This window comes from Coturnix japonica, chromosome 27 (genome assembly GCF_054131305.1).
Source record: "Coturnix japonica strain WE chromosome 27, WE-NBRP24, whole genome shotgun sequence".
Taxonomy (NCBI): domain Eukaryota; kingdom Metazoa; phylum Chordata; class Aves; order Galliformes; family Phasianidae; genus Coturnix; species Coturnix japonica.
In genome coordinates, this window is record NC_140689.1 from 4,895,845 (window position 1) to 4,920,779 (window position 24,935).

Below are 24,935 nucleotides of genomic sequence, written 5' to 3' on the forward strand. Positions count from 1 at the left end.
GAACCGCTATTCAGGCCAGACAGCTGCAGCCCCAAAGACCTGCCATAAATGTACAAATTCTACCAGGATAATGTCTTCGTAGTGGAGAAACAGGATGCGCAGTCATATGGCTCTCACACATACCTTGTACAACCAGCTTGGCTCTGGACTGGGCATCACCAATGTCACAGGTGTACACGTCACTGTCACTTTTCTCCAGATTTTTTATGCTCAGCTGCAGGTCTTGTCCTTTCTGTGCCCTCTTGTATTTCCTGCCAGGCCTGAGCTCAGCAATGCCTTTCCTCCATATGACGAAGGATGCGGCTTTCTCGCTCTGACATGTAAAAAGTGCACTTCCACTTTCTTCAATTTTCACATCTGAAAGTTCCTTGATAAAGTAATTAGGTTTTTCTGGAAGGAAAAAAAAAAGGATGTGGGTGTAGGACAAAGGGATTTGTTACCCCAACAAGTCCCAAGCATACAGAGGTGTCTTGAATCTCCTTTGCCCTCATTTCAGAATATCACATAGAGATGCAAAGAGTCTAAGAAGACCACAGAGTCCACCCATTTACATAGGTTTGATAATTCCAGTAGATATCTGGAAAGTTCAATACCATTATACATGCGCTGGTAGGATCTCATCTGATCAACTGCATATAGTTTTGATTACACATATTCAATATAGACTAATTCAGATTGCCATCTTTTCTTGGCTCACTAACAACCAAGATCATAGAACCATAGAATGATCACAGAATCATAGAGTGGCCTGAGTAGGAAAGGACCTCAAAGAGCATCAAGTTTTAAACCCCCTGTCAAGGGGCCACCAACCACTAGACCAGGCTGCCCAGATCCACATCACACTGGAGAATCATTCGGTTTCCAGATTATTTTAAGGAAAAGATTTTAATCCATCATATTTTCTGAAAACTAAGAATTGATCCTGCTCAAGGAAACAGAAGAGAAAAACATCACCCACAGGCTGCAGATATTTACCTCGACTTCTCTACATGCCATCCCCAGTGTGCTTTTCAACTCACCTTGCACAGTGACCCTGGCTTTTGTTATGGAGTCCTCTGTCTCACAGGGGTACTCCCCACTGTCCTTGGCAGTAGAGTCATGGATGATCAGAATGGCCCCACTTCCCTCCTGCTGCAAGTCGTACTTCTGGCTTTTTCTGATTGCTTTGCCATCCTTGTACCACCTGATGTTCAAATCCGGTTTTGACAGCTCACAGCTCAGGCTGATGTCCTGCCCTGCTGCTGCTGTCTTATCCTCCAGCTGTTTTGAAACCTCAGTAGGTTTTCCTGGAAGAAAACATTGCTTTTTGAGTAACATACACTTAGGGTAGGATGCCTCTCTCAAAATACATGCATCTACATGCTGGAGATAAGTTAGAGAGGCACTTGCAACAGACGCCATCCTACAGCCAGCAGTAATCTGCAAAGTACAGACAATAGAATTCCAGGCAGCATTTATTCTCTCTTAAATCTACCCAATTGAGGATGATGAACCATGTCTGAAAACTGCCTCTTTCTTCTCTCCACTCATCACACTGGGAGCCTCGGATGATACTCTCAGATGCACATGTTCTAGATAGGAATTTGTTGTACAGCTAGATGATGTGAAGGCCATCCCTTCAGCTTATACTTAGAGGATATTTGCTCCCACAGTTCCCTCAACAGATCATTCCTGATTTACTGTTAATGGAACAAGCTGTAGTGAGATGCCCATTTCCAACACTACCCCAGTGCTTTGGGTAGTTCTCACATTTGTGTAAAAAGTTTCCTCCTTTTACTTATTTTTAAGAGAAATTCTCAGTGCTTCGAGGTTCAAGTAGAAGGTTGCTATTCACTTTAACCATATTATGAGTTAGCTCTCACGACAATCTTATCAGAAGACAGTTGAAGGAATCAGACCCCAGAATCTCACCCATCTCATTACCTTTCACAGACAGAGAGGCTTTGGAGGTTAGACCACGGGCAGTAAAAACGACTTCCCCAGCGTCAGTAGGAGTCACACTTTTGATAATGAGAGTATATTTCCGACTCACGTTAGAAGCTTTAAATCGCCCACCACTTTCCACTCTGCTTCCATTCAGTGTCCACTTGAACTCATCAATGCTTTCATGGGACGGAATACATTCAAAAGTGCAATCTTCTCCCTCCTGGATTTCAGTGTTTTTCAGCCGTTTGGTAATGCCACTATTCAGCTCTGGAAGGTAAGAGATAGGTTAGTATGAGGTTTATATGGAGAAAAGGCATTTGTGACTGACATGAGTAGCAGTACTGGTGTTTGAACTCAGGATCTGCAGATCATGGCTGCGTTCCTTACTGATGTATTCTCTAAGACATTCTCCACTCAGAATTACCAGAAAGCTATAAAAAAAAAAAGAGACGTGAATCTCTTGTCTTTGCTCTGGAAGAACTACAATTAGAGCAGCTCAGTCCATGGAGCAGAATGAAGATTCAATGAGCTACAGAGGGAACAACCTAACAGAGAGGACAACTCTAGGATGCTGCGTGAGAAAAAGGGTTTTGCCTATGACAAGAAATTAAATGTTTCTATTAGCTCATTTGTTACCATCCTACCCCTACTGGTGTTCAAACCATTTCTCCATTTTAGGGATGTTTAGAAAGGAAATATTTCCAGGACATTCTTGATGTGTTTGGTGATTTTCATGGCAAAATGAGATACATTTACATCAAAAGCAATGGGAATTTTCCAGACATCACTGTGCTAAATTGCAGTAATACACTTCTATTGTAGAAACTATTAAGGCTCGTGGGGGAATAGGTGTAAGACACTGAATGTGCTTTCAGCACTCCTTTACTTTCCACAGTACTTACCCTGAATGCCGACCTTTGATTTGGCAACATCACGGACAATATCACAGGTATAGAAACCTGCATCTGACTTCTCGAAGTCATGGATAAGGGGATATAGGGTCTTCCCAGACTGTACCAGCTCATACTTGTTGCCAGAAGTGAGCAGAACACCGTCCTTCTTCCACACTGGTTTGACCTTCTCTTTAGAGACTTCGCATTCCAATTTAATCACACCCCGCTCCTCACCAAAAACATCATCCAAGGACTTCATGAAGACAGCAGGCTTCTCTGCAATTAAAAGGGCAAAACAGAACAATGTGATACAGAAGTTGAGACATTTCCAGTTGCTTTCAGATTTTTAAAGAGGGATAAATAAATCTTTACCAGCACTGACGACACCAATATAGAACCTAAAGCGGTTTCATGTCTGTTGACTGAATGCACTTTATGTAATTCTGAACTAATCAGTAGGAGAATACAGGGAACAGGAGGGACAGCCTGCATTGCCTTGGGTGGGACTGATATCATATGAAGTAATTGGGATGCAGCTCTTCTAAAGCTGGAGAGCTGGCATTGCCCTCACATGGAGCAGAGCTCATACAGCAGGCCACAGGATTAAGAGGATAAGCTGCTGAACACTTTTGATTTTCCTGTTTTATTGACTCCTTTTATCTCTCTTCTATTTCACACATCAGATGTTTATACTGGGGAAAAAACTTCCACCAAATGCAAAAGAAAGGAGAAAGAGGAAATCCTTCAAACTCTGAGCGCATAGAGTAAAAGAGCTTAATTGCTGGGGAGAGCAGATTAGAATCACAGTATCCTTAGAATTGGAAGAGACACTTAAAGGCCATCTAGCCCAGCTCCCCTGCAATAAAAAGGGACATTCACAGCTAGATCAGGTTGCTCACAGCCTGGTCATTAGTCATCCCAGAGGGAAAACACACACTGAATGATCTCTCCCTGCAGTCATAAATCCTTGGAGACAACAGCATTGACACTGCATGTTACTGAAGCAGTAAAAGAAACTGCTCTTGTAACTCTCCTTGTGGTAAATAAAATGATGATAAAAAGCAATGGAATGCTTTGGCAGGACACCAAAACCATCCTCCTTCGTTGATATCTGCTGCAATGGAACCTTCCACTGGAAGAAAGCCTCTGATGACTTGTCACCCCATAGAGGTCAGCTTTAGAAGCAGGATTGCTGCACAATAGAATGAACTGGAGCTCCTTAGCATCTCTTACATCCAGGAGGGGTGTGATCAGACCCACCTATCACCTTCAGGTGCGCTTTTTGACACCTTGTCTGACTTCACTGTCACTGTGCCAGCATCCTCAGGCTTAACCTGCTTCATTGTCAGTGTGCAGCAATTGCCAACGTTCTTGATGTCATTGTAATTGTTGGTGTAAAGGAGGTTGCCATTCAGGAACCATTCCATGTCCTCGTCATTATGGGACAGCTCGCAGGAGAAGACAGCAGAGCTCTCTTCTTCAATTTCTACATCCTGCAGGTGCTTCGTTACTTCTACATTGCGGGCTGTGGGGAAACAAGGTGAACTGTTACCACTGTTACTATAAATCATACTGGGATGTGGTAGAATGGTTGGACTAGATGATCTTTGTGTAATCTTCTCAGTGAAGATTATACATTTATAAAGTTAGCAGGAGAGAACGGCAGAAATCAACCCCAAGAAGAGAAATCTGAGGTGAAATAGGACATGGAAGAGGCCACCCTCCTTGCTCATACCTTCAGCTGTCAGCGTGGCCTCAGTCTCTGCAATTCCTGCCTTGCACTTGTACACACCAGCATCATCGGGCTTCAGCTTCAGAATCTGGAGCTCTGCTGAATGCTTATCCCTCTTGATCTTGTACTTCTCAGAGGGCTCGATGGGTGTGTGGCCCTTGAACCATTTCACAACCTTTGGAGAAGGCCTGAAGTCACAGGACAGGATGACAGAATGATGTTCCAAAGCTGTCTTGTCCTCCAACTTCCTGGTGATTTCTATATGGTAATCTGCAAAGCAGGGGTGGAAGAGAAGAAAGGATGAGGACAATTGGAAGAAGAGGAAAGTCTCTTGCGTGTATTCCATTCCAATTAATGTCAAGTTCACAATGGTTCTTTGAACGACTCTAAAGATAAAACAAACGATTGTCTATAGGGAATGCCATTGACTACATTTCTATAAAGTAATACTGTATATTATCTACCAAATGCAAGGTCCAGCTCTTGTTCTGTGCTTATTAAATTGCTCCAAATTGTTGAGGCTTTTATTCAAATAAGAGTGAGTTGAAAATATAACAAATACTTCAGGATGTGAATGGAGACTCTTACGCTGGGGACAACAGCAGATAAAAAGCCTGCAAGTTTCTTTCAGATGAAATCAATGACAAACTGCATCAAATTTAGGTGCTACCAAACTTAACCTTGTCTAGTTCAGAAATACAATTAATTTCACCTGATTTGACTTCTTTGGTATAGCCAAGGACAAAACCTCAGCTCTGTAGATCTGAATAGTAAGCACATCACAGCTATTCAAACAGATCTTTTACTGAGATGCAGCTGTCTCATTTAGTGTCCAACGACTTTGAACTGGAAATGGAGCAGACCCTCCAGACACACACACAGTATTTCAAAGACCCCAGTGAAGGAAGGCTGTACGTTAATTAATTCTTCATCTTCATGATGTAAACCAAGCCAGGATATGTTACCTCTGACAAGCAGATTGGCTGTGGATTTGGATTTGCCAATTGAGAACTGAATGGTGCTTGTCATATCAGTGGTGGTTTTCAGTATGGTCAGCCGGTGGATGGTGCCTTCTTGCTGCATAATCAAGTTTCTGCCAGCCTGTAAGACTTCCCCATGTAGATACCACTTGGGAGGTTTCACAGAAGGAATGGATATCTCGCATTCAAATTTGGCTTTTTCAGGCTCAGTCACATAGTCATCACACAGCTCCTTTACTAGATTAATGGATTGCTCTTTAAGAAGGATGGAACAAGAGAAAGCAGAGATTTAGAAGGAATGTAAAAAACCTTTACATTATCACCCTACTTAGTCATGTCAGCATTACTGCACATGAACACTACACCTATCAGCTCAGAATGCCTTGAAACATCATTAAAAAATAATAGAAAGAAAAGAATGTTGTTAAGAAGTCAGTCAATAAAATTGACAACCTGAAAAGAGCCCAGATCTTCTGATTCCCAGTCCAACATCTAAATCAAACCATGACCTTCCCATCCCAATATCAAACTCCTCGCATTACGAAATGGAAAAGAGGTTCAATGAAACACGGACATTGATAATTACTTTGGTTAAATACAGCAACTTAGCTCTGAACAACAAGTTTTCTCCTAGTAAAGGTCTCTGTAGCTCAAATGTAATGACTCTACTTAGGAGAAATTCATTTTCCAGGAAGTTCTTGCCCTTATAATTGTAACAGTGGTAAAGCTGGGGACTGAACTCTTAAGTAGTGTGCTAATTCAAATGTCTCCCTTTTCTTTGTAACACTTAACATCATATATGTATACCCTAACATTGTATATATTAAAAAAAAAACACAAAATCCAGTGCTCTTTTCAAACAGCAAGAGAAAATGAAGAAAAAGTCAAGCTATGTTTTTTATCCCTCAACGTTCAAACACAAATCTGAAGTCTAAACATAGAAAATCAACCTCCTAAGAAAATAATCTGTTTTACTTAGCAAAAGTAAATTCCAAAAGAGAAGCTGGATATTTTGTGGGCAGAAAGGTAGGTAGGTAGGAGTTTTTATTTCTGTGAAAGGTCCTGGTGGTGTTTAACTTCCTTGACATTAAAGCAAAGGATGTTAGCTCGTTTATAATATAAGATAATTTAATCAAAATCGTCATCAGAAGCATAATTACCTTTAACTGTAAGATGGACACAAGATTCACGAGATTCTGCCTTTTCTGCTACAGATTTTATTTCTGCTGCATCTTTGACTTGGACACGTGTGTAAGTCAGCGAGTAGCTCTTTCCTGAAGCAGAGAACCACAGAGTCACTAAGGCTGGAAAAGACCACTAAGGTCATCTAGTCCAACCGCCAACTCATCCCTACCAAACTGTGCTCTTGAGAGCAAACCCACAACTACACTTGGCTTCCTTGAGCAAAGAGCTCTGAGGCACATGGCCAGGCTGAGCATCATCCATCTGGTTTCACAGCATCACTGCCTGTTCTCTCATGTCAATGAAACCACCCATTCCCCCATATTTAGATTACACATCTAAATATGGCTTCTACAAGGACTGACCAAATGTGGCCGTCGTCACCTTCAAAGTACCTGATACAGAAGGATCACACTCACTGTCAGACAAAACCTCTCTGGAGAGGTGAACTGACTGCCCTGTTCACCCCCACTTTGGAAATAACTGCACTCATTTCCTACCTGCTCCCGGCAGTGTGGGATGGTGGGATAGCATCACACTTCCCACACTAAGCATCCCACCATGTCACTTGTTCCACCCTAACCTCAGTCCCAAAACAAAAGGGGAACTCCCTTCTGAACCCTCTTCACTTCATTTCAGATGTCTTAAATGCTTGATCTCCAACCCACCCCCCACTCAGGAGAAAGATCCCCCTCTTACACCCTACCATCTTGCTGCATTCTGATGTTGTCATCAGCCTTCAGCTTGTTGTCATCTTTGTACCACTGGCTCTGAACCTCATCGTGTGAAATCTCAGACAAAAGGTGCACTCCCATATTCATTCACTTCCACATCTTCCAGTGGTTTAACAATCTTGATATCTCCAGCTGTGAAACAGTAGAGATATATTTGTCAGGGTATTTCCAGAACTGAGTGCAGCATCTTTTCCTTACACATATTTGCATACAAAATAAGTAGGATTATGTTTTATTCTAAACCATCATCCATTCCTGAGTCATTTCTCTCTTCAACACAGTCAATGCATTATTGCCCTTGAACTTAAAGATAGACTTACTAGCTACAATGGAGCTCCCTGCAAACAGTTTTCATGGAAACCAGAATCTCATTTATTCTAAAACCTTTCAAGCAAAATTAAGGGTAGAAAAACAATAGAACTGACTGAATCTTTAAGGTCATTTAGTTCCAGTCCCCCTGCTATAGGCAGGGACACCTCCCTCCACACCAACTCTTCTCCTCAGGGTCAAGGCTTCTCTCAAATCATTCTCCTCTAAGCCTGTGCCTGTGCTTGGGATTGCCCTGACCCAGGTGCAGGGCCTTGTACTTGGCCACACTCAAGTTCATGAGGCTGCCAAGGGCCCACCTCTCCAGCCTGTCCAGGTCCCTCTGAGTAGCATCCCTTCCCTCTAGCACATCAACAGCACCGCTCAGCTTGGTGTCATCTGCAAACTTGCTGAGGGTTCATTTGATTCCACTGTCCGTGTTGCCTACAAAAATGTTAAATAACACTGGTCCCAACACCACCCTCCACCTGGACACTGAGCTATTGACTGCTGCTCTCTGAGTGTGACCATCCAGACAGTTCCCTATCCTGCAACTGGTCCATCCATCAAAACCATTTTTCTCCAGTTTGGTGACCAGGATGTCATGCAGGACGGGATCAAATGCTCTGCACAAGTCCAAGTAGATGATGTCAGTTGCTCTCCCATTATCCACTGATGCTGTTACTCCATCATGAAAGGCCACCAAGTTTGTCAGGCATGGCTTGACCTTGAGGAAGCCATATTGGTTACCACCAATCTCCTCATCTTTATTTTCCAAACTATGCCAAGGAGAACTAGACAGAACTCTACAGTGTCGTGTCACTACAAACCTGTCTGAATCATTGGCTTCTCTGCATGCTCATCACTAGTCTCTCCTTAGCTTGTGTGCCCACAGTGTATGGGGAATGTCAGCCACAAATCTTACCTAGGGGACGTCTTTGCTTCAAAATCCCTTGAACATCACACAATCCTTTTTAACTATCCAGGTCTGCACTTATTTATGTCAGAATCAGACCATATTTCTGTGCTGCTATTTCCCTTTCCTTCTGAAGGGCCTGGATACAACTTGGATTAACCTCAGGAGCAGAGTTCCTGCATAAAACAGCCTGTACTGAAACAGCAACCCAACCTGGTTGCAGACTGAGAGAGAAAATGAGAGTTCACCACCTGTGAATAATGAGACTTCTCTTATTTCCCTGGGAAGTAATGCCCACTTTTTTACTTTGACAGAGCTCCTTCCCATCCTAGAAGGGAAAATATCAAGTCAAATCTACATTAGTCCTTCCATCTCTGCACTGAGTAAAGGCAGCCTTCACATCTATGCTTAATTCACCCAATTCCCTAGAATTAATGGAACTGTGCTTACTGGCACATATGCTGAAGCTTAAGCACAGTGCAGTGTTTTCAACATGTAGGAATGGCTATAGAACATGCATAAATTCTGGCTGACATATGACAGCTTAAAGCACTGCAGAGGACTGTTAACAAGCCCGTTTGGACATCACCTTGAATAAATGATGTTATCCCTGTCACGGGTTACTTAGATTTACCTATGCCCGTGACAGGGGAAGCCACCCCACGCCCCCCCCGGGGCCTGGAAAGGAGGGGGAAAAGGGGAGTGGGATAAAACAGCGACAATCTAAGGAGGAAAAACTTATTTTACTAAATATGATATCGAAATACAAGATAACACAATATAATATAATTAAGGCTAACAAAATCGAACGAAACAGAGAGAGAGAGAGAATCTCCGAAAACCGAGAGGCCTACTGTGAACTCTAGGCGACACGGCTGGAACGCTTCCCACTCTCCGAGAAGTTCGAGAGAAGAAGGAGGGCACTCCAGCCTGGGAACGAGATTATATAGAGTCCTGGTCCCGTGACTTATTGTTACTCCTGTTGTTCTCTGGGATATGTAGTCTTCTTCTGTGGACTGCACATTCAACAGAAGTATCCATACTTGACATGATGTTATGATGTGGAATACTGATACTGATAGCAAAATTACAAAACCATGACATTCCACCCCTTATTCTACATTATTACATCATGGTTAATATATACATATATATACATATATATACACGTATGTAAAATTGTGATAGCTAAATAGTAGAATTGCATGTAACATAACTAAATGTACAACTATAATAACTAAAATACACTACACATGCAAACATATATATATATATAGATACATAAAATTATTGACTGCACTCCCCCAGCATCAAATTCCCTTGTGGCACACATTGAACATCCCCATCCTTCTGCATTACCCACCAAGTGCACCCAGGTCCCTGGGCAAAGACAGTTCCACGGATAGGTTTGCCCTTTTCAGAAGCTGGAAGGACCCAAACAGCTTTTCCCAACATGTTCTTTACATGTATAACAGGGACCTTATCTCCTTCTACAGTGTGTAGGGGGCTAGATTGACTAGGACCATCACGATTGACAGATCCTCTAGTATTGACCAGCCAAGTGGCTTCTGCCAGATTCTTCTCCCAGTGCTTAAATGTTCCACCACCCATTGCTTTCAACATAGTTTTCAACAACCCATTATATCGTTCAATTTTACCAGAAGCTGGTGCATGGTAGGGAATATGATAAATCCACTCAATGCCATGATCTTTGGCCCAAGTATTTATAAGAGAATTTTTGAAATGTGTCCCATTATCAGATTCAATTCTTTCTGGGGTGCCATGTCGCCACAGGACTTGTTTCTCAAGACCTAATATGGTGTTTCGAGCAGTTGCATGGGGTACTGCGTATGTTACAAGCCACCCAGTGGTTGCCTCTACCATAGTGAGTACATGACACTTACCACTGCGAGATCGTGGCAAGGTGATATAATCAACCTGCCACGCCTCCCCATATTTATACTTCTGCCATCGCCCTTCCTCCCAGAGAGGTTTCATCCTTCTGGCTTGTTTAATTATGGCACATGTTTCACAATCATGAATAACCTGCGCAATAGCGTCCATGGTTAAGTCCACCCCTCGGTCTCTGGCCCACTTATATGTTGCGTCTCTTCCTTGATGGCCTGAGGTCTCATGAGCCCATCGAGCTAGAAATAATTCACCCTTATTCTGCCAATCCAAGTCGATTTGAGCCACCTCAATTCTAGCAGCTTTATCTACCTGATGGTTGTTTTGTTGTTCTTCAGTAGCCCGACTTTTGGGCACATGTGCATCCACATGACGCACCTTTACAACCATATTCTTTGTTCGGGAAGCAATGTCCTTCCATAGTTCAGCGGCCCAAACAGATTTTCCCCTCCGTTGCCAGTTATTATGTTCCCACCGCTGTAACCACCCCCATAAGGCATTTGCCACCATCCATGAGTCAGTATAAAGATACAGCATTGGCCACCTCTCCCGTTCAGCAACATCTAAGGCCAGCTGGACAGCTTTTACCTCTGCAAACTGACTTGATTCTCCCTTACCTTCAGTGGCCTCTGCAACCTGTCGTGTGGGGCTCCACACAGCAGCTTTCCATTTGCGATGCTTCCCTACAATGCAACATGATCCGTCAGTGAATAGGGCATATTTCTTTTCATTTTCTGGTAATTCGTTGTATGGTGGGGCCTCTTTAGCACGTGATACCTCTTCTGCTGGTGATGTTCCTAACTTTTTATCTTCAGGCCAGTCCATGATTACCTCTAGGATTCCTGGACGATTGAGGTTTCCCATTCGCGCTCGCTGTGTAATCAGCGTAATCCACTTGCTCCAGGTGACATCGGTAGCATGATGGGTGGAGGGAACCTGTCCTTTGAACATCCAGTTCAGCACTGGCAGTCGAGGTGCCAAAAGGAGCTGTGTTTCAGTCCCGACTACTTCGGAAGCAGCCCGAACCCCCTCATACGCGGCTAAGATCTCCTTCTCAGTTGGAGTGTAGCACTCTTCAGACCCCTTATATGATCGACTCCAGAATCCCAGGGGTCGGCCTCGGGTCTCTCCCGAGGCTCTTTGCCACAAACTCCAAGTGGGGCCTTTCTCTCCAGCAGCAGTGTAGAGGATGTTCTTTACATCCTGTCCAGTCCGTACTGGCCCCAGGGCTACAGCACGGGCTATCTCTTGTTTAATCTGTTCAAAAGCCTGCTGCTGCTCAGGGCCCCATGCAAAATCATTCTTCTTCCGCGTTACCTGATAAAGGGGGCTTACAATGAGGCTGTAGTTTGGAATGTGCATCCTCCAAAAGCCTACTGCACCCAGGAAAGATTGTGTCTCTTTCTTGCTAGTTGGTGGAGACATGGCAGTGATTTTGTCGATCACATCTGCTGGGATGTGACGACGTCCATCCTGCCACTTTATACCTAAGAACTGAATTTCCTGGGCAGGTCCTTTTACTTTGCTTCGCTTAATAGCAAAGCCAGCTTGTAGAAGAATCCGGATTATCTGCTCTCCTTTTGTGAAAACTTCTTCTGCTGTATCGCCCCACACAACAATGTCATCAATGTACTGCAGGTGTTCAGGAGCACCACCCTGTTCCAGTACAGTTTGGACCAACCCATGGCAAATGGTTGGGCTGTGTTTCCACCCCTGGGGCAAACGGTTCCAAGTATACTGAATGCCCCTCCAGGTGAAGGCAAACTGTGGCTTGCATTCTGCGGCCAAAGGAATAGAAAAGAAGGCATTGGCAATGTCAATGGTGGCATACCATTTGGCTGCTTTTGACTCCAGCTCGTACTGGAGTTCCAACATGTCCGGCACAGCAGCGCTCAATGGGGGTGTGACCTCATTCAGGCCACGGTAGTCTACTGTCAGCCTCCATTCTCCACTGGCTTTACGCACTGGCCATATGGGACTGTTAAAAGGTGAGTGAGTTTTACTGATCACTCCCTGATTCTCCAACTGGCGAATCAAATCATGAATGGGGAGCAAGGAATCCCTGTTGGTGCGATACTGCCGTCTGTGCACTGTCTTTGTAGCAACCGGTACCTGCTGCTCTTTTACTCGTAGCAGCCCCACAACAGACGGGTCCTCTGACAGGCCAGGCAAAACAGACAGCTGCTTAATGTTGTCCATGTCTACAGCAGCTATCCCAAAGGCCCATCGATACCCCTTAGGATCCTTGAAATGCCCCCTTCTGAGGTAATCAATACCCAGTATACATGGAGCCCCTGGGCCAGTCACAATAGGATGTTTTTGCCAGTCTTTGCCAGTGAGGCTTATTTCAGCCTCCTGCACAGTCAATTCTTGAGAGCCCCCAGTCACTCCAGAAATATGGATTGATTCTGTCCCTTCATGACTGGAGGGCATTAGGGTGCACTGTGCACCGGTATCCACCAGCGCCTTATATTCCTGTGGTTCTGATGTGCCAGGCCATCGAATCCACACAGTCCAATAAACTCTATTATCCCTTTCCCTCCCCTGACTGAGGGCAGGGCCCCTCTATTGGTTACCTGTGATGACTGGAGCAACTCCACTGGTGGTTGGTATGTCTAGCAGTTCTTTCACCCGTGCTCGTAGTGCAGAAGTAGGCTGATCATGCCACTTCCTCATGTCTTCTCCACGGTCACGTAGGTAGCGCCACATGGAAACACGCGGTGCAATCGTACTGTTGTTCTTTGCTCGAGCTGGGAAGCGTGTGCGTTTAACAGCTGAGACTTTTGATGATGCAGGTGGGGAGTAGGACTGGACTAGTTTGATCAGATCCTTCATTAGACCTGGTGGCCCGTACGAGGATTGACCTTCATCAGTTGTTTCTGATACTATTACAGGATCATTACAATTAGTTGATGGAAACAATTTCTTGCACATTTCATCTACTCGGTTTTCTAGCCGTGAGATGGCAGAAACTGCAGCATGCAGTTGGGGGAGCTGCTGATCGATGGTTTGAAGCATTATAATCAGCTCAACAACTCGGGGCCATCTGTCCACGAATCCTTTAGATCCTGATACCAATGACTGTGCAATTCTCTCTGGTGCTGTACTTGTGATTTTCTGCCACATGTCAGGATCGGCCCTCACTCTCTCAGGGTCAAGTTCGCTTGGATCAGGGCTGTACAACATTTTCGCCATGGCCAATTCCCTCAGGCGCTGAATACCTTTTTGGACGGTATTCCAACTATCAAATTTAGGCTTCAAAGCATCCTTATAGGGGTACCTTTCTCTCACGGCTTCTAACAGCCGCAACCAGAGAGTGGCAGCTCCATATGAACATCTGCTAATCCCTCTGTCGATACCTGCATCTTGGGCAATGCTTCCTAGTTGGCGAGCTTCATTACCATCTAGAGACAAGCTGTTGGCCCCGTTGTCCCAGCAGCGAAGCAACCAAGCAAGGATACCTTCATCTTGACGCCGTGTGAACTCCTTTCTTGAGCCTTGGATTTCAGTCAGCTTCAGAGGTCGACAATAGGTGATTTCCTCCTCATCATCAGTCTCTTCTTCATGCCTCTTGGTTTTTGCCTTTGCTTTTTTCGGTACTGCTCCTTGCCCGGCACCTGGGTCTTCTGCTGCCCCCCCCGTGCTTCTCCTTCTTTTCGTTCTAGACGCATGGACATCCGTTTCCATTTCTTCCCTTCCACAGGGGCAACTGATATTGCTACTGATGCCTCCTGTGACTGATCAGAATTAACTTGGGCTTGAATCTCAGATCGGAAACTCTCTCTCTCCAGAATAGTATGATACAAAGCACGGAATGCATAAGCCAAACCCCACATAAGGTTTACCTCCTTAGATCTCTGACCCAAATGCTCACTTAATTTCTTAGGGTCCCTTAGGTGTTCAAGAGTGAAATCCCATGACACTGTGGGTCCCCATGCTTCTAAGACTTTTCCTAAACCTTTCCATATTCCCTGCCAGTCATCATTCTCTGGTTCTGGAGGAGACTTCCGCATAGAACGAATGCATAGGAACATATATGCATGCATTGATAGTGATAACATGAATGCAAGTATGAACCCTATCTCAGTTATTGAATAGCGTGTGGAAATCTCAGAGTACAACCTAAATAAAAAGGGTTTTTTTAGCCTGTACAATGAATTAAACATGGTGGTGTTTGTAAAATTGCCTGTTCCATCTGGGATGCAAGTATTTGTAAAATTGCCTGTTCCATCTGGGATGCAAGTGTTTGTAAGATTCACAATTCCATCTGGGGTGTAGATGCCAAAATTCTGACCATACCACATCTCGTAAAAGTACCAGGCAGGTGTCTCCATCAGTATCCACCTTATTAGGCTATATACCTGCACAATTCCACAACACCAAATTATGGTGTTAATAGTTGACCAATACTTTAAGAATATCATAATTGCTTTCAATCCCTTAAACAGAGCAACTGGGATGAAGAGTGGATTCATAGCTGGCAGGCTCTGTAAAAGTCAGAGCTAGCTAGCTTTGCTCAAAGGGAGAAAGAAATCCCTTTGTTTTCTACACAAAAGTTAGATAGCAATGCTGAGAATGTGCAGCAGCCCTTAATGTTGACAATTTGTCTGGTATTTCAAGGTCATGTTCTCCGTGAGCAGCTACGGAAAGATAGCACTCCCAACACTCCCGTAACGAAGCTCTTTAAGAGCAAAGAGAGAGTCGTTCTAAAAGCTAAAAAGCTCTATGCCCGCATTCTCCACCAAAAATCTGTCACGGGTTACTTAGATTTACCTATGCCCGTGACAGGGGAAGCCACCCCACGGCCCCCCCCTGGGGCCCAGAAAGGAGGGGGAAAAGGGGAGTGGGATAAAACAGCGACAATCTAAGGAGGAAAAACTTATTTTACTAAACATGATATCGAAATACAAGATAACACAATATAATATAATTAAGGCTAACAAATCGAACGAAACAGAGAGAGAGAGAGTCTCCGAAAACCGAGAGGCCTACTGTGAACTCTAGGCGACACGGCTGGAACGCTTCCCACTCTCTGAGAAGTTCGAGAGAAGAAGGAGGGCACTCCAGCCTGGGAACGAGATTATATAGAGTCCTGGTCCCGTGACTTATTGTTACTCCTGTTGTTCTCTGAAATATGTAGTCTTCTTCTGTGGACTGCACATTCAACAGAAGTATCCATACTGGACATGATGTTATGATGTGGAATACTGATAGCAAAATTACAAAATTACAAAACCATGACATCATCTCTTCAGCTACAGTAGTTTTTCTCAGGGCAGTTAGATGCAGTCATGCTCCTCTGGATTTGGTGTGTTAAATCCATGCTGCATGGCAGCAGTCGGTGCAATACAAAGGTGTTCTGTGTGCCACAGCATTTCTCCAGGGGCTGCCAAAGGTAGAAGCACAACACAGCACCATCCTTCTGACAGTAATGTCTGTGAGTGTTAGACATGTGAGCACTGCATCATCCCCAGCGTGTCAGTGCTTTTCCACACCAACCTGACTCTCACACTCTCTGCACTGAATGTAACTCTGCTCTTGTGGAGACAAATGCTTTCTGTCACATCCTCCATCCCTGCAACCATTTGCCGGTAGGCAGCTCTTGCAGAAGAATCAAGCAGCAGAACCTTTTGCTCACCCTACAGCATGCAAATGCTATGAAAGCAGAAATAACCTGGCATGCTCGGGGTCTGCAAGGCTGCACAGATGGGAGAGGTAGATTGTGTTTTTGCAGTGGAAGTTTCCAGTATTTTCAGTACATAGTGTAGGCCCTAACTGAATGTATAACCCTCTTGTAAAACAGCTGTATAAGTAGTTTTTCCACCAAGAAAGTTGCTGAACAGAGTTAAGTTCAGACTGGGGGCATTCTGACATGGGTAGAATTGAGACAAGCACAAGATAAATACACAGGGTGGGTAGAGCCCAGCACAGCACAGAATGAATGTACTGACTTTTGGAAACACTGCCCTTCTCTGTCCGCAGAAAAGTACAAGGCAGACCTAAAAACAAGAGGTTGGTAATTGACCTTATATGGAAATAAATCCTAGCAACAGTCTCGAGGAGACTGTGAGCCTGAGATGCTCAACCAATGAGAGCCATGAGAGCATCACCTGCATTGGGTTTAGGGAATAGAACAGAATTGATTTAACTGACTGGTGTGCAGTTTCTCCCTTGCCAACAGGGGATGTGCGCGCAGTATTGCAGTAATGAATAAGCACTGCTGCTGTCGCTGCCATCATTGCCTAACTAGAAATCTTTGACTTTGAGAGTTTCTCACACAAGGGGAGAGGGTAAGAAAGTAAAGAGGCACAGAAAACTAAGGGAAACTGCTATTCTTTATCTTATCTATAAAAATTGATACAATCGATGCTGTCGTGATTTTTTTAAATTATTTTTAATTTTTACCCAATGTCGGTTAGATTGTTTTAAAATATCCACACACCAAAATCTGACTACCAAGCAAATTTAATGAAAATGAAATGAAGGTGAGTTAGTGGAAAGCACAAGGCCAAATTATATTAGGCTCTAGCAAATTTACAGGCAGTCACTGCACGAAGAGGTAGATCTGAGTTGCACATTATATGATTCCCAACAAAGATTAAGGAAATCTGAAGCTTTCAATATATTTATTTTTATTCATTTTTCATTTCATTTTTAAACACCTGACCCAGACCCCAACCCTCACAGGAGCTGTAAAGATAACAGCATTAACCCACAATGTAACTCTAATCCTAACCCTTACCCTGATTCTAAAATCGTCCCTAACTCCAAATGTAACAACAAAAATGATGCTAGAAGTTTGTAGCAAAAGGAACCTTAACCCTGATCATAATCCAAAAAAAAAATCATTATGGTAACAATAATCTTTACCTTAAGAGTAATATCAATCAGAGCCCAGATGATGCCTGCATCCAATCAGAAGCATGCTTTGTATTATTTAAGAGTTGTATTTTTTCCAATGAACTCTCTCTATTATCACGTTTATAAAGTAACAGAGTCTGTTCTTTTTCTCCTGACACTATGCCTTACTCCTGACATCCACTGGAAATCCTAAGGGTATCTCTAGCCTCAGTGTTAATGGGACGCTAACAACAATCCCAACAGCCTTAAAAATTCTGGTGGTGTGAAAGAGGTGCTGCCTTGCACATGCTGGGCAGTCCCATTGCCTGTTAAATGCAGGCGGCAGCGTAGAAACATGATGCCCGTGGTCAGAATGCCCTGTGGCAGATCCTGGCACTGGAGAACTGACCGGAGAACCATGAGAGAACTGACAACAAATCACTCGACATCAGAACCGACCCAGTGGTTATTTACAAGCCTTGGGTGACCCAGACAGGATCTCAGAGTGGTGAATGTAGGTACAGAAGTTGTTACTACTCTGTTTTCTTCTAAAAGCTGCTCAGCTGCTTTGCGTTTCAGACCATCCCTGGCTTCACTGTGTGCATCTGTCCAATTGATACCTGGTGTTTTTTTTTCATCTCAGATGTTGGGGGGGGGGGGCCGGGGTGGTGGTGGGAAAGGGACATCAATTCAATTACTCATTTATTTATTGACAGAGATTCACATTTGCTACGTTTGGAGAAGTTTTTATTTGTTTGCTGTGGTTTGGTGTTTTCTTTTTTCCTTTTTTTTTTCCCCCTTCCCTCCTCTTCCATCCTTGTGTTCTTCCCCTATAATCAAAAGAGAACGGATCCCCAGGGTCTGTCCCGCAGACGTTCTTTCCGTGGTCTCTGCTGCCACCTGCTGGCCAATACACGGAACTGCCACTGTTGGGCGTTTGGTGCCGCAGGAAGCACAACGCAGATCTGAGTTCTGACCGGTCTGCGCAGCAAATCCGCCAATCTTTATTGTGATAAGCCCTCCACATGGCATCGCGCATGCACTCGAACACGCAACAGGCACAGATTTCTCCTAACTCCTTGAGGAGCAGGCAAGCAGAACAACTGAGCGCACCACTGCTTGTGATTGGGCCACCCCCATCATAGAGATGTGTGTTACATCTTTTACCCACCCCTGGACTGGCCTTGTTGTTTAACGATAACCTCTGAAATCTGAGTTACTGGTTCTACCACCTGTAGTGTAGAATAGGTAGCCAATAAATGCTTTTCAGCTGTGATGTATCTTTATTCTGCTCCATGCCAAACCTGTGACCAAAACCTCATAGGGGTTCACAAAGAACTCTGGCTCTGCCAGAGCCCCCATCCAGACCCTTCTTGAGTTACATTCACATCTAGTTTGGCTGAAAAGGCTGGACTGAAAATACTCAGTGCTTGGGCCTGTTTAACAGATATTTCCTTATTATGCTGTCTGTCGATCTTTTTAAACTGAACTCCTGCTCTAATCTGGTCTTTAAACATTTGTTGTCTCAAGACCCTAATGGGTCCAGACTGGATTACCTTAGGGGCTAGACACCTAAGTCATGGCAGCAGATGGTTCTCTGACCTTTCCACCACCATTCAGAGCCTGCATCTGGCCGTAGGCACTCTTGTCTCCCCATCAATTGGGCAGCCTGTTGTATTACAGCATCTGAGGACCACTGGGGGGTTCAGTATGGATAACATAGACCCATACTGATGTAAAGGTGATGGCTGTAGGATGAGATCCCTCGTTCCTGATGAAAAATTTATTGACTGGGCTCTCAAAATCATCTTCATAGATTGCCTCTTTCATGCCTAATTCTCTAATATAATTTTGTTAGTCCTCCATAGAGGACCACAGGCTGATATTTAATGGTATGTCATTCTTATTTGGCCATGTTATATGACACACAGCCATAAATCATTCACTGATCAAATGGCTATCCTCATTATGTTGGACAGAACATACAGTCTTTGCCTGAAGGCAGGGTGAGTAGTAATGGATGTCAGTTTTGAAATTTCCAGTCCATTCACCACAGCGCTTTCTGCCTCCATGTCCCATAACCAGAGCAGCTATGCTGGCATGCTCTCTTGGTTTCTGTCTAAACCACCGTACTATATCCATCAGTTCAGCTGCTGTATTATGGGCAGCAGGGTTTGGGGGGTTGGACACTGGTCAGGGCACTCCCACCAGCCTATCCTGCATTTATTTTATTTTTTTTTCATTTTTGGGTTACAATCAGTCAGATCTCAAATAGATCTAGTCCAAATGGAACCTCAAAATCTGACCTTTTAGTGCCTTCATTTACAGAGTCCATTTTATACAGATTCCCTGTACAGGGTCCCCATGGTCTTCCAGAGAGATGTTCCTGATCTTCCATAGGAGAACGATTGAATTAGGTTTTTTCCCCATCAAAACTTCCACCTGTCTTTCCACTTTTTCAACACTATCATTCAATAGCTGATTTGCATCAGCCTGAGCCTCTTCAGTTATGTTCAGACAGTTCAAGGCCATCAGCAGTGGCCATGCCACCATGAACACAGCTAACTGTCACTCTCAAGTTGTAAGTATGTCTTTGCTAAGACCATGGAAATACTCATTCAGGTGGGCCAGGGACTCATGGACCCTCCCTCCGTCCCACACAGGGCCCCATTTTTCAGTGACAGAAGCAATGCTGCATTTCTGGGATCCTAGGAATCCCAGGACATGCCCTGACAAAAGGTCATTCAAAGGGGTAGTCTTTCCCCATCCAAACCACCCCATTGATATTCACAGAATCACAGAATTGTAGGGATTGGAAGGGACCTCCAGAGACCATTGAGTCCAACCCCCCTGCCAAAGCAGGTTCCCTACACCACGCTGCACAGCTCTGCATCCAGGCAGGTCTTGAATATCTCCAGAGAAGGAGATTCCACAACCACCCTGGGCAGCCTGTTCCAGTGCTCTGTCACTCTCACCATAAAGAAGTTATTGCACACATTAGTGCAGAACTTCCTATGGTCCAGTTTCTGTCTGTTTCCCCTTGTCCCGTCTCCACACACTGCTGAAAAGAGTCTGGCCTCACCACTTTGCTCCCCACACCTCAAATATTTATATACCTGGATCAGGTCCCCTCTCAGCCTTCTTTTCTCAAGGCTAAACAGACCCAGTTCCATAAGTCTCTCCTCATAGGGGAGATGCTCCAGGCCCTTAACAATCTTTGTGGCCCTCCACTGGACTCTTTCCAAGAGATCCCTGTCCTTTTTGTACTGGGGAGCCCAGAACTGGACACAATATTCCAGATGAGGCCTCACCAGGGCAGAGTAGAGGGGGAGGATCACCTCCTTCGACCTGCTGGACACGCTCTTTTTAATGCACCCCAGTATGCCATTGGCTTTTTTGGCTACAAGGGCACACTGCTGCCTCATGGTCAATCTGTCGTCCACCAGGACGCCCAGGTCCCTCTCAGCAGAGCTCCTCTCCAGCAGCTCTTCCCCCAGCCTGTACTGGTGCATGCAATTATTTCTACCCAGGTGCAAGACTCTACACTTGCTTTTGTTAAACCTCATCTGGTTTCTTACTGCCCAGCTCTCCAGCCTGTCCAGGTCTCGCTGAATGGAAGCACAGCCTTCAGGTGTGTCAGCCAATCCTCCCAACTTCGTGTCATCACAAACTTGCTGAGGGTGGTCACTATCCCATCATCAAGGTCATTGATGAAGATGTTGAACAAGACTGGACCCAGCACAGACCCCTGGGGGACGCCGCTAGTTACAGCCCTCCGTCCAGACACTGCACCGCCAACGACAACACTCTGCACTCTGCCAGTCAGCCAATTCTCGACCCACTTCACTGTCCGCTCATCTATCCCATACTTCCTCAGCTTTGGTATAAGTATGTCATGGGAGACTGTATCAGTTATAGAGGTTATAGAGTTCAATTCCTGTAGTCAATTTGGCGGCCCAGGTGGGACCAGCTCTGTTCGCTGCAGGACCAGCTGAGAGGGAGACACTTTTGGCGCACCCTGAGATTTCTCTGAAGGACTCCCTTCCTCACCTGATCACTGCAGGGACAGACAAGGACCACCCATAGGTGGACCAGGTATGTGTATGGTAAGTGGAGCCCATATGTCTTGAGGAGACATCCTACACAGTTTACAGCCATACGTGCTGCTCCCAGGGAGGTGAGCTCATGGCTTTGGTTGCCAGCTGGGGTAGGAAGACTCCTTGGGTGAGTTCCTATGAAAGGGAACTGTATGTCATATGAATGGAAACAAGAACAAATACTCTCTCCCAGGTGGTTGACAATAGGAGGGACCTAGGTTGGTCTCTCCTACAGGTATGGGATATAGTGGATAGCCTGTCAAATGGTAGCCTGGGTTCTCCAAGGTGTAATCATGGGGCTTATAGGTTGTATGTTCAATATTATCATCTGCTTTAAGTGTTTGGTACCGTGTGTCAAGCCGACTCTGGGAAAAACATTAACGTTTGCAACTGGTTGACCAGAGTATGAGTGTTATTAAGATTCCAGCTAGAAAACGTTGTCAGCATTGTGTAGTATGAATAAACCATGGTTTTTGATCTAAATGTCAGAGTGAGTGCGGTGTGAGTGAGACACAGAACAGCTGCAGGGTGAGTGCTGAGTCCCGATCCATGTTTCCTTCCTCCTGTGAGGGAAATGGCCAGACACGGACAAAGTGAAAGACTGTGTTGTGTGTCCACTCATAAGTACTTTCTGCTTGTATGTAAGAAGACAGGAGTTTGTACTCTGTAGATTAGTAAGATTGTCCTGAGGAGAGGTGTACATTCCACCCGACCAATGAGTGTCAACCCATTTATGTAATACTATGTACTGCTTGCGAGGAAGTGTGTGAGGGAGGTGGTTCAATCAGTGCTGGTTCTGTGGCAAGGTGTTTATAAATGAAGAATACAGACTGTATTAAGGGAGTTTATGTGAACTGAAGAACTGTACGTTTTGACAAACTCTTTTGATGGTATAAGAAAGTGTAATTGTTAATGATATATGAAAGTGTACTTGAGGGAATGTGGAAGTGTATCTGAGCATAGAAACAGAGGAAGCATTTACAGAGGATAAAGGATTAAAGTGAGTTTACCTGCACTGACTTGAGAGCAACACCCTGCCAGACCGCTGCCCTGTGAGCTGAGCAGAGCAGAGCAGAGACACAGTCCCCATGTATCAGGTAGTGTTATTCTGCTTACCAAAAGAATGAGTTCACTACAGAAGAGGCAAATCTTCCCCTCTGCTCCATCTGTGGCATACTCTGGAGTTCAAGGCATTGCAAAGCTATGGCACATCTACTTTCTTTCAATGATGAAAACTTAGTGTGCTCTGGGCTCTCATTTCAATTGCATCTATAGAAGTCTAGGGTCATGACAGCTGACAGGAAGCTGGCAAATGTTGTCTCGTTGTAAGGAAGAGCAAGAAAGACGACATGGGCAATTATGTCTGTCAGTCCAGAGCCTGGTAAAATTATGGAGAAAATGATGGTGGGAGTTATGGAAAAACAGCTGAAGGACAATTCTGTCATTGGTTGCAGCCAACACAAGTTTGTGAGGCGAAGGTCCTGTTTAATTTAAGCTCATTCTGTGACACAGTTATCCGTTTAGTTGACCAAGGGAAGCCAGTTGATGTAATCCTTGAGGATTTTAGTGGAGATTTTGATACTGTTTCTCACAACAACCTTCTGGACAGAATGTTCTGCATACGGCTAGACAGAAACACAATGTGGTGGGTGAGCAGTTGGCCAGTAGGTCAGTCCCAAAGGATTATAGTCAGTGGGTTCCATCAGGCTGGTAGATGGTCACTGTCGGGGTCCCCAGGGTTCCATTTGGGGGCCACTTTCCTTTCATGTTTATGCAGATGAATTGAATGCAGGACTAGAAGACGTTCTGAGCAAGTTTGCTGATGAGACCAGATGAGGAGGTGCTGTTGCCTTGACTGAGGGTGGAGAGGACTTGCAGAGAGATGTGGACAAGTCAGAGAAGTGGGTACCAGTTGGTACTAAGCACCAAGTGCATAAAGTATAACAAGAACAAGTGCCTGATTGTGCACCTGGGTAGGGGCAATGCTGGACATACACACTGACTGGATATGGGACACTGGAGAGGATTCTGACTGGAAAGGGTTGGGGTGCTGGTCAGCATCACACTGAATGTGAGTCAGCAGTGTGCCCAGGCAGCCAGGAAAGACAACAGTCCCCTGGAGTGCATGAAGCAACTTATTGCCAGCTGGGTGAGGGAAAGGATCATCCCTCTGCCCTGCATTGCTACTGCCTCACTAGCAGCACTAGGTGCACTTCTGGGCACCGCAGAACATAAAGGACTTCAAACTCTGGGAGAATGTGCAAAGGAGGGCACTGGAACTGAGAGATCTGAAGTTCAGAGTTTCACAGGGATTGGCTGCTTGTTCAGACTGGGCCCTTCTCACATCCCTGCTCACATCCTGCAATGAAACATAGGTCTCATATGGGACATGAACCTCACAGCGTCCTTGCACCACATGTAGAGCCTGGGATCTTCTGTCCCCATGTCTTTCATTTAACATCATACAAAATTCCAACCCATTGCCCCAGGAAATGCCCGGAGCCAACATGAGATACAGGACCTCTCTACCACTGGTCTTGCAATCAGGGCTTGACCTGTCTGCTTCGTAAGGCAAAGGAGAGGTTTCTTAGCATGCCAGTGCCTTTGCCTGCCTGTAGTCATGGCTTCCAGTTGTCTTCTCTAACTAGTCTGTTGGGAAGCTTACTTGGTAATGTTCCTCACTGGGCCCATTAGTACTCCAAGAAACTTCACCTTTACTTCTGACTTTGTCTTGTTGAGCACTTTGTGCAAACTTCTCTCTGCACTGGAGGCTGATGAACTCAGCATCAAATGCACCCTGGGGCCCATTATAACCTAAAGAATCTCCTGTGCCTTATGCCATCTTGTTATCTTCTTCAGGTTATCAGAACTTGTTCAGCAAAAAGGAGGGATATCTGGAGAGAGCTTAAAGAATCCAGTATAAATTTATTGTCTATTTATTTATAGTTGGGTTTAAAGAAGACACTAAAGCAGCACTGTGCAACTGATACCAATCCAGGATGTCCCAATGAGTTCTGTACTGTTACTGTGTTGACAAAGGTCCTTCTCAACCTCCCCACCCAATTTCTGCTCACAATGGACCTATGGGACTTGCATCACTTTTCTTCACATCACTCTTCTCCTCTGCATTCATCCGCTCAGTGTTAAAACTGCTTTGCACCAACTCCCACTGGCTTTCCTCAGAGAACCAGCTGCACATGGAAAAGGAAAGATTTCTCTTTTTTATCTGGCCAGCAAATGGAAAGAAAGGTGATGCAATTGAATGAACAGTAAAAAACAGTGATGAACTGCATGCCATGTTCAAGCTGCATCTATTGAAGTTTGTCTTTCATATGGAATACTTTTAAAAGAAATGATTTATACTGAGGTAGGATAGGATAGATTGAATCACAGTGAAGTAGTTGACAACAGAGGCCATCAG

General features: G+C 44.7%; 1 protein-coding gene and 1 long non-coding RNA gene across 2 annotated transcripts in view; one reads left to right on the forward strand and one right to left on the reverse strand.

The window, feature by feature from the left end:
- LOC146756367 (uncharacterized) overlaps positions 1 to 24,935 on the forward strand; it is a 499,728-nt gene that overhangs the window by 377,525 nt on the left and 97,268 nt on the right. The window lies entirely within an intron of this gene.
- On the reverse strand, positions 1,859 to 4,345 carry LOC146756382 (obscurin-like). The gene is made up of 3 exons (XM_085524354.1): positions 4,080 to 4,345; positions 2,829 to 3,095; positions 1,859 to 2,193 (listed from the first exon to the last, which is right to left on the reverse strand). The coding sequence occupies exons 2-3, from the start codon at positions 3,076 to 3,078 to the stop codon at positions 1,859 to 1,861; spliced, it is 585 nt and encodes a 194-aa protein (XP_085380480.1). The 5' UTR covers positions 3,079 to 3,095; positions 4,080 to 4,345.